At 37.7% G+C, this 14,043-nt stretch overlaps 1 protein-coding gene across 1 annotated transcript; it reads left to right on the plus strand.

The window, feature by feature from the left end:
- The first annotated feature begins 11,895 nt into the window (after nucleotides 1-11,895).
- Nucleotides 11,896-12,780, plus strand: LOC138887082 (uncharacterized). The gene is made up of 2 exons (XM_070168795.1): nucleotides 11,896-12,021; nucleotides 12,103-12,780. The coding sequence occupies exons 1-2, from the start codon at nucleotides 11,896-11,898 to the stop codon at nucleotides 12,778-12,780; spliced, it is 804 nt and encodes a 267-aa protein (XP_070024896.1).
- The last annotated feature ends 1,263 nt before the right edge of the window (nucleotides 12,781-14,043 follow it).

Genomic DNA, 14,043 nt, shown 5'->3' on the forward strand with positions numbered 1-14,043 from the left:
TACAAGCAGTTTCAGAGGCTAGGCGTTGTTTATCTCCAAATTATTACACGATTGTTACATGCTGATTTAAGGTTGCAGATTTCCAGTTATTTAACCTACAGATGTTGTGTCTAGGTGATTTACGCACTGAGTGATAGTGAAATCTATTAGGAGAAACCCATAATTACTCATGCTTTTGATAGCAGCCTAAGTGAGCAATAAGCAATGTTGAGAGGTGCATCATTAACCATTATTAAGGCGAATAGTGGTATCCTATAGATAGAATCTCTGACGATTAGAACTTAGAACCTATAGGCATGTTTTCTAGTGCGATACAGTAGCAAATGAAGTAATCAGAATCCTATAGGCATGATTTCTAGTGAATATGCTAATGATAATTGAAAGAAAGTTCAGTGATATTTATTTCTTATAGCAGGTTCTCTAGTAACACATAGCAATATGAATACTTGGAGCATTTGAATTCATGTCCAGACAAGTAGTGCGAGTGTGTGTTTCTCCTGATGATATGATTTCTACAGTGCACATATAGACCGAACAACACATATAGCAAGTAAATCAATGAGTCCCATATGCATATTATCTATCCCTTTTTCATGCAAACATTAAGAATCTACCAATTCTTACTAACACCCAATTGTTCATTAAAAAATTATTACATAACCAATGATAAAGTAATTACAAATATTGTACAAATAATGAAAGTAGGCCCACAACAGGCCCAAAATAAATACCCAGCATTGTCTGGGCCTTCAACAATTCTCATGCAGCATACCCAGATTTCCAACAAGGAGCCATATTCAACAACACTACCTAGAATCCATAGAAGAGCTCAAAGCCAAATCACACAACCATATTGCCAAACATTGAATCACTTAAACCAACCAGCTTATATATTCAACAAATAATAGGAAGAAAGAGTTGAGTGGGATAGTTCAGGTTTCAAGGAGTGACTAAATACCCAAATCCTAGTATGTCAGAGTTCACAAAGGTCTCAAATGGACCCCAGTAGTGCTCACACTAGGGAGGTTAGTAGTAGGAGCCTTGGTGGCCTTGATTTTTAGCCGGCCAAGAATGAGAGGTTCAAGATAGCATATGTAAAAAATGAGAGAGAGTGGCCAATGGTTGAGGGACAGAAGTTGAAGGAATACACTTATAACTTAAAGTAGACATAGCAAGGTTGAGAACACAAAGCAACTAATCAAATAGGTCACAAAACTTAAAAGTAGGTTTAGCAGGGACTTAGAAGCAGGTTCAACACTTATAAAAATAACACATGGACAACCACATATTGAAAGAGTTAAAAAGGGGGAACAAGTTTGCAGGATTGACAAAGATTATCATGCACAGATACACAATACTAAGCAAGTTGAAACCTAAGAGGTCCAAATTATGCTAAGTATACATCCTAGTGCCATAAGAAAGACATGTTAACCCTAATAAGGAAACAAGACAACATTTTGACATGATGGGGAACACACATTGTGATAAGCCAAGTAATCACTGAAGGAACAAGCCATCAAGTGAGACAAAGACATACCGATGGACATATTAGCAGAGAAGCAAGATTATAGTCAATAGAAAAGGTCTTAACACAAATTAGAACCCACTACATATGCAAGACTATCATTACAAAGATTCAGAATAGGGTGGGAGAGTAAACTTATGTCAAATTGCAAATGTAGGCATTCATGCATTGACATAGTAGACTAATCAACTAAAGAAGGTACAAGTTATAACAACAACAACAACAACAACCCAGTATAATCCCACCTAGTGGGGTCTGGGGAGGGTAGTGTGTACGCAGACCTTACCCCTACCCTTGGGTAGAGAGGCTGTTTCCAAATAGACCCCCGACATCCTTCCCTCCAAGAACTTCCCACCTTGCTCTTGGGGAGACTCGAACTCACAACCTCTTGGTTGGAAGCGGAGGTTGCTTACCATCAGGCATTCAAAAAATATCATGAAACAACAATTCAAACATGGTAGGGAAAACAAGTTGAGATAACTATTCTAAAATCCCAAGCAATCACTAAAGGGGTACAGAATCAAGTGAGCATGTTTAGTGACACAATAACAGAGAAATAAGTCATAGTTAACAATTAAAGTTTTAACTCAGGTTATTACAGATGTGACGCATTAATTACATAGAATCAAGACAAAACAGGTAAGCATACTCATGAACATTCAGCAACCAATACATTAGTTAAACTATAACGACCCGATCAGTTATTTTGAGATCTAGTACATCGTTTGGCGGTTTGAGGCCACGAGTAGCTACACTTCAGTTATTACAACTTGTTCGCATGGTCGGAACCAGAATTTCGGAAGTTCAGAGTTGATTTGGAAAGAGAATTCTTATTTCAGAAGCTTCAAGTTAGAAGAATTGACTAAGGTAGGATTTTTGAAGTAAACAACCTCAGAATTGAGATTTTAAGGTTCCAACAAGTTTGTATGATGATTTCGGACTTGGGCGTATGTTCGGATCGGGTTTTGGACGACCCGGGAGCATTTCAGCGTCTATTGTGAAAGTTGGCATTTTGGGAAGAATTTCATAAATTTGGGTTGCAGTGCATTTCAGTATTATCATTGTCCATTTGAGATTCTGTGTCTAGTAATAGCTCATGGTGATTCTGGTATTGGGGGCGCATCCGGAAGTGGATTCGGAGGTCTGTATGCCATTTGGCTAAAGTCAGAAATTTGAAGGTTTTGAGAAGTTTGACCGGAGGTGGACTTTTTGATATCGAGGTGTGATTCTGATTCCAGAAGTTGGAATAGGCCCGTAATGTTGAATGTGACTTGTGTGTAAAATTTAAGGTCAATCGGACATGATTTGATAGGCTTCAGCATCGAATGTAGTAGTTTGAAGTTCTAAAGTTCATTAACTGAATTGGACTACGATTCATGGTTTTAGCATTTTTGATGTGATTTGAGGCCTCGAGTAGGTCCTTGTTATGTTATGGAATTGGTTTGTGTGATTGGATGGGGTCCTGGGGGCCTTGGGTGGATTTAGGATGGTCAACAGATTGAATTTGGCCTTGTGGAGGTGTTGGGGCTGTTGTCTTCCGGTGAAACCGCACCTGCGAGGTTAGGGCCGCAGGTGCTGAGCCGCAGAAGCGTCCATGAGGTTTGCAGAAGCGTCATAGGCTGGAGAAGACTATGACTGAAGATGCGGCCGAGTTCCGCAAAACCGGGACTGCACCTGCACGCGGGGAGCCATAGAAGCGAAGGCGTATAAGCGGATGGCGATCGCAGATGTGGAATCGAGGGGTCTGGTGAAGGACCACAGAAGAAGTATTCTGTCTGTACCTGCGGAACCACAGAAGCGGTCAAGTGACCGCAGGTGCGAAGAATCGCTGGGCAGTGTGTTTATTTAAAAGACGGAATTTGGCCCATTTTCTTTCATTTTCTCTTGGTTTGGGCGATTCTTGGAGGGTTTCAAGAGGGGGTTTTCATCATCAATGGCAAGGTAAGATATCCCCACCTATTATAAGTTAAATACATTGATTATTTATATATTTTAACATGGAAATTATTGGAATTTGGGATTTTGAAGAAAAATCTAGAAATTGGTATTCTTAGATTTTGACCACGAAATTAGACATGTAATTGAGAATAAATTATATATTTGAGTTCGTAAAATTATGGGTAATGTTTATCTTTGAAATTTTTTGAAAGTCAGGCACGTGGGCCTGAGGGTGATTTCTATCGACTTTCCGAGCGGAGTTGGGAATTGTTGTAAATAGAATTGTTATGAGTACTAGAGTGTATTTTTATTTGTTTGCACATTGTTTGGCTAGTTTTGGAGCATTGGGCATCGGTTTTAGGTGCTAGAGTGGCGTTGGAGCCGGTTATGAAACTTCGGAGCAAGGTAAGTCTCTTTTCTAACCTTGTAAGAGGGAATTAACCCCGTAGGTGAACTAAATTATTATGCGCTTCTATTTGTGGGGGCTATGTATGCACGAAGTGACGAGAGTCCGTATGTAGCTACTAGCTATGCCTATGTCCGGGTAGTTTTAGGCTTATATCATGCCTTGTTGATATTGTTGTTAATTTATGTTTATTGTTTATCTTGAGAAGAAGAGAGATTGGGTTAACTTATTAAATGTTTTAAAAGGAGTTACAATTGAGGAAAGTTGGGAACTTAAAAGTTTTCATTTGAAATTCGTAATTTAAAAAAAATTGAGGAATACTTTAATAACTTAAGAAATCTATGTGTAACCGCGTCGCATGTATGCTTCGTGAGCGGGGTAATTTCCTTAAAAATTTACGAGCTGAATTTACCATATTTTGAAAAGAATCAAGAAACAAGTATGAGTTTAATGTTAAATTTATATTTGACCGTGTCATAAGTATGATCCGTAAGCGGGGTGATTCCTTAAATTTATATTTTATCGCATTACACGTATGATTCACGAGTGGGGTATTTCCTTCTACTACTCTTATGGGATCGGGCCGTTCGCCTCAGTAGGATTAATGTACCACACTCTAATGGGAGCAGGCCGTTCGCCTCGGCAGGTTAATAGATGCATCTGAGGGGTTTTCCCTGATTTGAATTATGACAACCTCTTGATGATATCCACTATATCTATATATATATGCTCCGGTTACTGAGGGAACTTGCTAGTTGAGAGCTTGAGTAAAAATGTAAAGAGGGAAATTGTTCCACGTATTTTATACATGTTTATTTTATATATTTACTCTATTTCATATTTATTCACTTCTTTACTGTATCTGATATTACTAGACCACTAGTAAGTATTGAAGTCGACCTCTCTTCACTACTTCTTCGAGGTTAGACTGGGTACGCGTTGTTTTCGTACTCATACTACACTTGCTGTGCATTTTTGTTTCACAGGTGTATCACCCCCTTTTCTTCACGAAATCGGGTTTCGACATTTCTGGGACAAATCTTTTTGAGAGGGTAGGGAATTGGAAGAGTCGTTACCTAACGGATTATGGTGCGTTAGGGCACCTAGAGCAAATAACTCATATAACCAGTTTACATCACCTGAGATCGGATAAGGGCTCGAAATTACCTTGAGGGGAAGGTGTTAGGAATCCCTCGAGGTCCACAATGGTGGGTCCCGACCGTACTTAATTTAAGCGAATTAGTATAAAAGGGGAGAAAACAATTTGGGCAAATACAATATTTAATTTATTTAAACAGAGTATAGGGGGTCCTAAGTTTTTTTATCCTATAGGATCATTGTATGTAATGCTTTGTAATTCACTCAAGTCGGGGTGTTACTCATAGCATTAGCGCACGGGCTATCATCTCCTTTACTACCTAATTACTATCTTTAAGTTGTCACCTAAAGCGCACTAGTTGATTCTAAACCGTACCGTATGCGTGCACTATCCGTCCCTTACCTATGGCCCTGGAGGTATTAGGACCTTTATTAGGGATAGTTATAGACCAATCCTATATTGCTTAAAAATGTGAAATCTAGGCGACAAACAAAAACTAGTAGGACTTTTAAATAAAGCAAGTATGGGCTCACATTGACCTCCACACATAGGCAATAAAAGCACGCAATTGAATCAACAAACTTTATTAACTTTTGAATCCTATTGGCAGGATATCTATGTGATAAAACAGAGTGTAAAGAAAATTTTATTAAGGCGAGCATTGGGACCTATTTGTTTGCCTTCTGATATTATTCAGCATGGATCTGGACATTCCAGGCAGTAGTATGTCATAGTTTTAAACCCAGAATCATTAGTAAGTCCTACAGATACGTTGCCTAAGTGACAAACAATAGTGACTGAATTCAGAATTGACCAACGAGATCTTATAGGCATGATTTCTACGAGTTTATTAATTATAGACCTATTGACATGGTTTCTAAGTGTAGCATTGATTTTAACTACAACATGCAGGATTTCTAAGTTTTAGAACTGATTTCACCCTATATGCATGATATCGATTAGTTTTAAATCCTATAAGCATGATTTCTAGGTTTGAAACTGAATTTTATTCTTATAGGCATGATATTTATTAATCGTATTTGGACAAAAATTAACAGATTGTCATGAAAGATAATCAACAAATGTCCTATAGACATGGTCACTAATGCACACTGGTTTAAAAATATGTGTAGATCCTATGAACATAATTTCTAATGCAGAATCAAGAGAAAGACTGTTGAGCAGGATTTCTAGCATGCAAGCACAGAATCAGGAAAATCCTATAGGCAGGATCTCTAAACACAATCCCGTATTCACGTAATTCAATCAACATAATTAAACTTATAGGCAGGATTTCTACCCAGTTTTACAAAGGTATAAGAAACCCCCCAACTTTTACTAATAAACCCCAAATCTGTTATTACAGAGGTTATTACAGCCCAGAATGAATTAATTACATATTAGTAATGATTACACTATAGGGAGCCTTCATAGGCCCAATCTAAACCTGGGAACCAGGCCTTCAAACACAACAGCTCTGGAGCATAATAGTGATCCATCCATGGAACATAAAATTAGGTTTCCAATGTGTCAAAGTTCCCAAGGACCTCAGGGACCCCAGACAATACTCACACCAGAACCACATTCAGAAAAAATAACTCATAAAAAGATTGGAATACCAGCCTCAATGTGTCAGAGTTCGGAGGAGTCTCAAGGACCCTAGGCAGTGCTCACACTGGGGGTGGTGAGAACCTAAATGAATAAGAGTAGGAGTTTGAAAACTAGTGCATAAAGGGTAATGGGCAAGTATTTAAAATAGTTTATTTTTCAGAAGCAAGCAAATTCAGAATACAAAGTTACAGACATAACTGCACCAAGAAACAAACAAAGTTCATGTTCAGCACATAGTGTAGACATGTGATTTTTGACCCTCCCCAAGATTTTACATATTTTAGCATATAAATATTTAGTTTAGGTCTAATATAACTATTTCCACTAGTTTTGACTCTTTTACTTTATTTAATCACAAAAAAATAAAAATTACAAAAAAATAGTTTCATTAATGTTTTGTAGTCGTTTTTATTCTTGAAAAATACCAAAAATAGGTTTGTTTTAACGATTAGTCTTATTTTAATAGTTATTTTATTTATGTAGGATTAATTAGTAAATAAGGTAGTATTTTAGTCTTGTTCACGGAGAAAGAATAAAATTTGGGCTCAAACGACCCATTTTAGGCCTAATTTTTGGACCTAGCCCATAATTCCTAGGCCCATACCCCTCTAACCTAATATAACCCTAAAAGACCTAAAATGATCAAATATATATATGGACCTAACGCCTAGATTTGGGGGGTAAGCCGTTTCCATGGATTTTGGGGACACAAAAAACTAACCTAATAGACCCTAAGACTAAGGCAGCCAAAAATACAAAAAAAGAAAATGAACCTAACGCCTTCTTCTTCATGGAGAAAAAACCTAGACAACCTAAAAGGGCTTCATCCGCAACAGCCATAAGAGAAGCTCCACCCTAACGCCACTGCCTTACCAAGCCAATGACGAACTCGCCGAAAAAACACACCCCTGAACACCTCTTCTTCATCTTCGACGAGGACATTTTTAGCTTCTTCTCCATCAAGTCGAGAACGACAAAACCCTAGAGACAGGCCAGCTGCCGCCGTTTCCTCTCCAAGGCGCCGTTGTTTCTATCCAAACGACCCTCACCTCACCGGAAACCGAACAAGAGCCTCAGCCACCCATCGCCGCTTCTTCTTCTTCCTATTTTTCAGTCGAAAAACACACCTTAAGACCCCTCCCAGCTACAACAGCCATCGTCACCACCAGTACGCATCTAGACATAGAGAAAAAAGTGACGAGAGGAAGATCAATCATTAGGAATACTGTTGTGATCCCCGCACCAACCTAAACACACTGTCATCTCTGAGTTTTACGCTATTCACGCGAGGTTGCCGTTCGAGTGGGTTCCGATTTGTTGTTCGTTGTTTGTCGCTATTTTTGTCTAAAGTTTCGCATATTTGGGCAGAGGTTAATTAAAGTGTTCGTTCAAGGTCCATTCCTACCTTATCTTTTATTCTTTGATTCTATTCTATGTAATATTTGAGTGATATTTTAGTTTGAATTTGTGACGTTTTGAATTGAAATTGCTTGATTTTGTAATGAGATTGCATCGCTAGATTCAATGGTGATTATGACTGGGAGATTCATGTTTAAATTGATTTCTTCTTAAGGAAATTGAAGCCAAAAATGCAAAGGGGCTGCTGGGATTAGGTTCAAAGAAAAAAGAAGATGTATATTACATATAAATCACATATTGATTTAAGTTGTATTTACGTCCGGTACTTGATATACTGCGAAAGGTATGAGGTTTCATTTATATCCTTAGAAAAGAGATTTGGGTTTAAATATATGTTGTTTTATTCTTTGTACGTATATATATATATATATATATATATATATATATATATATGGAGTATGTTTTAGGATACCAAAATGTGGGTAGGTAAACTTTTAAACGCATAGATGAATCATCACGACTACGGGTATGGTTTCCATGGCGTGGTCGTGATACTTAATCTCATATTAGTTTTAAATATGAACATCCGTAATTAAATGCTTTTCCTTTAATAAATTAAGGTGTGCCATCCAATCACCTAGTCTATGGCCCTCACATCGATATCCTAACTAATGTAGAAAAATGCCTTGAACTCTCGTAGTTTGCTTTAGGTGCGTTAATTAAATAAACTGTCATAGCTACGGGTACGGTTCCCGTGACGTAGTCGTGATGCTTAATTTCTAAAATTAGGGGGTACATTTATGTGACCCGGCCACAATTTAATCTTGTTAATAAAATAAACATGTTGTGGATCGTAGGTATGGTTCCCGTGACATGATTTGCAACGTGTAAATCGAATAATTAATTGTATAACAATTGAATTATTAAAAGCAGTTTAAAAGGAATAAAATGCACATAGCTTTCAACAATATTTTAAAATCAAATAAATAGGCCAATAATAATAGTTGAGCGACCGTGTAAAAACCAAGGAACCCGGGAATGCCTAATACCTTCTCCCAAGTTAACAGAATTCCTTGCCCGAATTTCTGTGTTCGCAGACTGTAAAACAGAGTCAATCTTTTCTCGATTCGGGATTTAAAACCGGTGACTTGGGACACCATAAATTATTCCAAGTAGTGACTCTTAATTTTAAATAAAATAATCTCATTTCGATTGTCACTTAAATTGGAAAAAACTCCCTTATATACCCTTTCGGGGGGTAGTAAAAAAGAGGTATGACAGCTCTGGCGACTCTGCTGGGGATAAGAACTCGGAATCTCTGATTCAGGGTTCAAGAATTTGAGCTTAGAATAATTATTATATTTGGTTTTATTGATTATCTGGTTTTATTACATGTTTTGGCCTAATGTGCTAAATGTCGCTTTTTACCGCTTTGATATTATTTGAACTGTGACTGCTACGAAACCCTTCTCTTCTCATCTTCGGGGAAGTGCACGCTGGCATGACTTCTTTTCTGTTAGTGTCTTATCTTAAATCAGAAAGAGGCTCGGACAAGTTACAAAGCTGGAAGGCCTTTTGGTTCTCGGTACGTAGCCCCCCTCAGGTCGAGTTGTCTGCTCGAGTACACAAGTCTAGAACAACATACCCAGGTTTTGAACCTAGAATAACTCAGCCCCATATCGGATCCCTAGTAGGAAGGCTTGTTTGCATCATGTGCATTTGACTTTGGGGACTCAACACAGGGGTTGGGTCCGTCTAGGACAGGTGTATCCCAAAAATAAAAGATCATTTGATGCATCCTATGTGCTATATTTTGCAATTTTCAAGGGTAAAAGGGTCATTTGGCGGACCAATGAGATTTGAGGATAAATGAAAAAAAGAGGATGAAGTGTAATAAAGCAAGTAGGACCCAATTATGTTTTTCTTTCACATTTATTTTTTAAGAAAAGAACAAAAAAATGAAAAATGAAAAATCCAAAAAGATTTTGCACTTTCCCATCATTTTCCAAAAAAAAAAAAATCAAAAAAAGAGGAAAAAGAAAATTCAAAAAGAGTTTACATGTTTCATCATTTTCAAGGAAAAGACAAAAAAATATATTTTCTCTAAATTAGTTGTTCTTTTATTTCTTGCCCGTATCCAATTTGCCCGAACTACGCGAACTTGATTCTCTTCTCTCGGGGCGGGATACGTAGGCAACCCACATAAGGTCCAGTTTTCCTAGTGAATCTTAGGTTCTTGGCTTTGCCGGGTCTTAGCCAAATCTTGCATTTTTAGCCACTTTTAGCCACATAGGTTAATTTTAGAAAAATAATCACAATCATGTCTTGCATGTGTCCAACATGAAGAGTTATTGTCTCACATAGCGTTCTACGTATTTAACTTAATTGGTTTTAATTTTCTCATACAGGTGTGGGTTTACTTACCAGAGTTTGAGCATGACAGACGCCCCGGACCATCCAGTCAGGATCGCTCATTCAGGAGTTGCTTAGGGAGAATCTTTTTTTTTTTTTTTATATTTTGAGTCTGTTTTTCTTTTTATGTCGTCTTTTGCCTTCTAGTTTTGTATAGTAATATCGAGTCTTTTGTTATTGTATTTCCTATTTTGTGTTTGAAAAAAGATGTGTCATAAATCAAAAATTCAAAAAAAGAAGAGATTTTGCGTTTATATTTCTGTTAGATGTTTTCTTTAGAATACTAACTCTAGAAGTTCAAAAAATAATTTTTTGTGGTTTTCCTTAGGAAATAAATATCTAGAACTCAAAATAAAAATTGCTTTTATATTTCCCTTAGTTATTAAGACTAAAAATTCAAACAAAAAAAGAGAATTTTCTTTTAGTACCTCTTTACAAGTTTCTTTAAGATATTGATGCCAAAATCCAAAAAGATTTTCTTTTGTGGTTCTTCTTTGGGAAATATATATATATATATATATATATTAAAAAATATTCTTTTTATTTCACTATAACTTTAGGATATTATACATAGAAGAAGAAAAAAATATACTTTATTTTTTGTTTATCTTTAAAGTTTCTTCCTTAGGTAATCAAAAACTGAAATTCAAAAATATTTTTTTATCTTGTTCATTTCTCGTTTCGAAATACTTCTTAAGGGATATCAAATGAAAATTCAAAATATTTTCTTTGGTTTATTCTTTAGATTTCCTTTTTAAAAAACAATCAAAAATATTTTTTCTCTTCTAGGGTTTTTTCCTTAATAATTTCCCATAGAGTATTTGTTTCAAAAAGAAAAAAAGGAGAAAAAAAGATATTTGCTCATTTAAGCTTGAGTTTAGAATAGGTTATAGAACATTAAGTCTAGAAAATTCAAAAAAAGAAGAAGAGATTTGTTTATTTTATTTCCCTCTTCTCGTCAGAGTAGTCTTTAAGGTAAAAAGTAAAAAAAAAAAGAAAAAGAAAAAAAGAGATCGTTAGTTTGTTTCACTTTATTCCCGATCTTCCCAAACTATGCAAGGATCTGATTCATGCAGCGTCATGATACGTAGGCAACCTACATAGGGTTCGATCGAATCATTTTTTATTTAAAAGAAAAAAAGAAAAAAAGGAAACAAAAAGAAAAAAAAAAGAAAAAAGAAAAAAAGAGGTGAAATTATGGTATGTGAGAAATGAGAGGAAAGAAAAGAGTGATAACTAGAAGAAAAAGAGGAAGGAAAATGAGCAAGCCAAGAAGTGCCAGAAAAGAAAAGAAAAGAGAAGATTGAAATGAACAAATTGGGATGATGCCAAGTGACCTTGTGACCCTCGAAGTCATTTTTGAACGGTTAATTGTTGCTAGGTGCATTGCACACAATGTGATATTTGCAGCTATTAAATGCCCTAACGCTAACGTGATGACTTCATTTTGTTCCTTTTTGTTATCTCCATTGAGCAGAAGGGTGGTTGGTTTGTGGTTCTTAGGGTAAATCATCCATACAACACAAGGTCAAGAGCAAGGTAGCCATGACTAGCAAAGACCTGGACACAAGAGTCGTTGACCCATCGAGGGAGTTTGTGAAGTCGGAGTCTGAATTGAAAGAGGAGGTCCCAAGGGTGAAACAACAGATGGCAGAAATGTATCAGTCTTGGGTTAGGAGGCATCCTCCACCTTCATTCCCTACTAGCTATATTGAAAACCCTGCAACTATCCCACCAATATCACAAGCCTAGGTTCCCACTGTTGTTAACATCTCCCCACAATCTTTTCACACTCCACCCGCCAAAACCACCTCATATCCTGCTCCTTTGGCCACTCATGCTCTTGTAGCTCCTCCTCTAGCTACTTTTCCTCGATCCTCTAATAAGCCTGTGTTCAAAGTCCCCGATGCCCAACACTATACTCCAGAACCAACTTCCAAGGTTTCTGATCCCTACTCTCACGCTCCTCATTTTGAGCCTCTCGGTGAAGCTGAAAAGCCTGCTAAGACAGTTGAGAAAGATGAGATATCCAGGAACATGCAAGGGATAGGGAGCCAGAAGAGCGTGACTTACAAAGACTTGTGCTTGTTTCCTGACATCCAACTGCCTGCTGGGTTTAAGATGCCGAAGTTTGATTTGTATGACGGACATGGAGATCCTGTGGCCCATCTAAGAGGCTACTGCAGTAAGATGAGAGGTGCCGGTGGGAAGGACAAATTATTGATGGCGTATTTCAGTCAGAGTCTGAGTGGGGTAGCTCTAGAGTGGTACACCCGCCAAGACGCTAGCATGTGGTACACATGGAACGATATGGCTCAGGCCTTTGCCCTACACTTTCAGTACAATATAGAAATTGTCCCGGATCGCATGGCCCCCACCGAGATGGAAAAAAAGCCTACTAAAAGCTTTAGGGAATACGAGCACAAATAGAGAGAGCAAGCTGCCAGAGTCAATCCTCCGATGGAAGAAAAAGAGATAGTCGAGTACTTTCTTCAAGCTCAAGAGCCAACTTACTTTGGGAATTTGATCACGGCTATGGGTAGGCCTTTTAATGATGTGGTAAAAATGGGTTGGAGTCTAGCAAAATCATGAGTTATTCTGCCTTAAAAGCCACAACACAGGCAATTCAGAACAACATAAGAAGCTTGCTGTGTCAGAAGGAACATGATGATGTTGCCATGGTTGTCTCAAGATCAGGACATGGTTCAACGGGTCTGCCTTACCAATATACTCAGCCTCAACCCAAACCCCAAACCTATCCCTGAGCTCCACATAATCCACCTCAGTATTATCCTCCGAACAATGTCCGTTTATCTGTCCAACCATCGGATCACTCCTTATGGCGAGCTCCAGCACCGCATAATGCACTCTTGCCTTCACAAAATTTTCGAGCACCCAACAACCCTAGAAAATAGGGGCAGGGAGGGTAACAAAGGCAAATAAATAGTTTCACGCCAATCGGGGAGTCTTACACAAGCTTGTTTGAAAGGTTAAAGCATTCTGGCCTGATTGAGCCGCTCTTCGGCTATACTCTAGACCTATATGAAAAAGGTTTTGATCCTACTGTACGATGCATGTACTACTCTAACATCCAAGGGAATAGCAGTGATGATTGTCATGCTTTGAAAAGGGAAATAGAAAGAATGATTCAAGAAGGGGTAATTGTGATCAAGGACAGTGACAGGGAGCATGCAAATCCTCTTGAAAACTTGCTGACTGAAGTTAATGATATTGAAGTTGGTAATGGTCTTGGCAATATTGATGTGGAACCCAGTGGCTAAGATGTCGTGCTTGGTGATTGGAAAGACGCTCCATTTCTTGGTTAGTCGGGGAGGAGCTTTGGTGGTTTATTTTGTTGTCATTTCTGTTATCTGGGTTATTTTCAGGGTTGTAATCCGGATATTGTCTTGTGACTCAAACCCTTCGATCCTTTTATTTTGCCTAGTTTGTTTAGTCGTAGTAGCTCGTTTAGTGTTTTCTGGTTTTGTTCTAGGGTTGTAACCCCAACTTATTTTACTTGTTTTGTTGTTCAAACCCTTTCACCATCCGTCTAATGCAATTTTCTGTTTTCTGTTATTTCTAGTCAGTGTTTGTTTAGTTCTCTTTTCCTTTTATAGTTCTTTTCCTGCTGACTCTAGTGACATGACATGCACGCGTAATTCTTAGTCGGGTCTTTAAAGTTAGTTTAGTCAT

This window comes from Nicotiana sylvestris, chromosome 3 (genome assembly GCF_000393655.2).
Source record: "Nicotiana sylvestris chromosome 3, ASM39365v2, whole genome shotgun sequence".
Classification (NCBI taxonomy): Eukaryota; Viridiplantae; Streptophyta; class Magnoliopsida; order Solanales; family Solanaceae; genus Nicotiana; species Nicotiana sylvestris.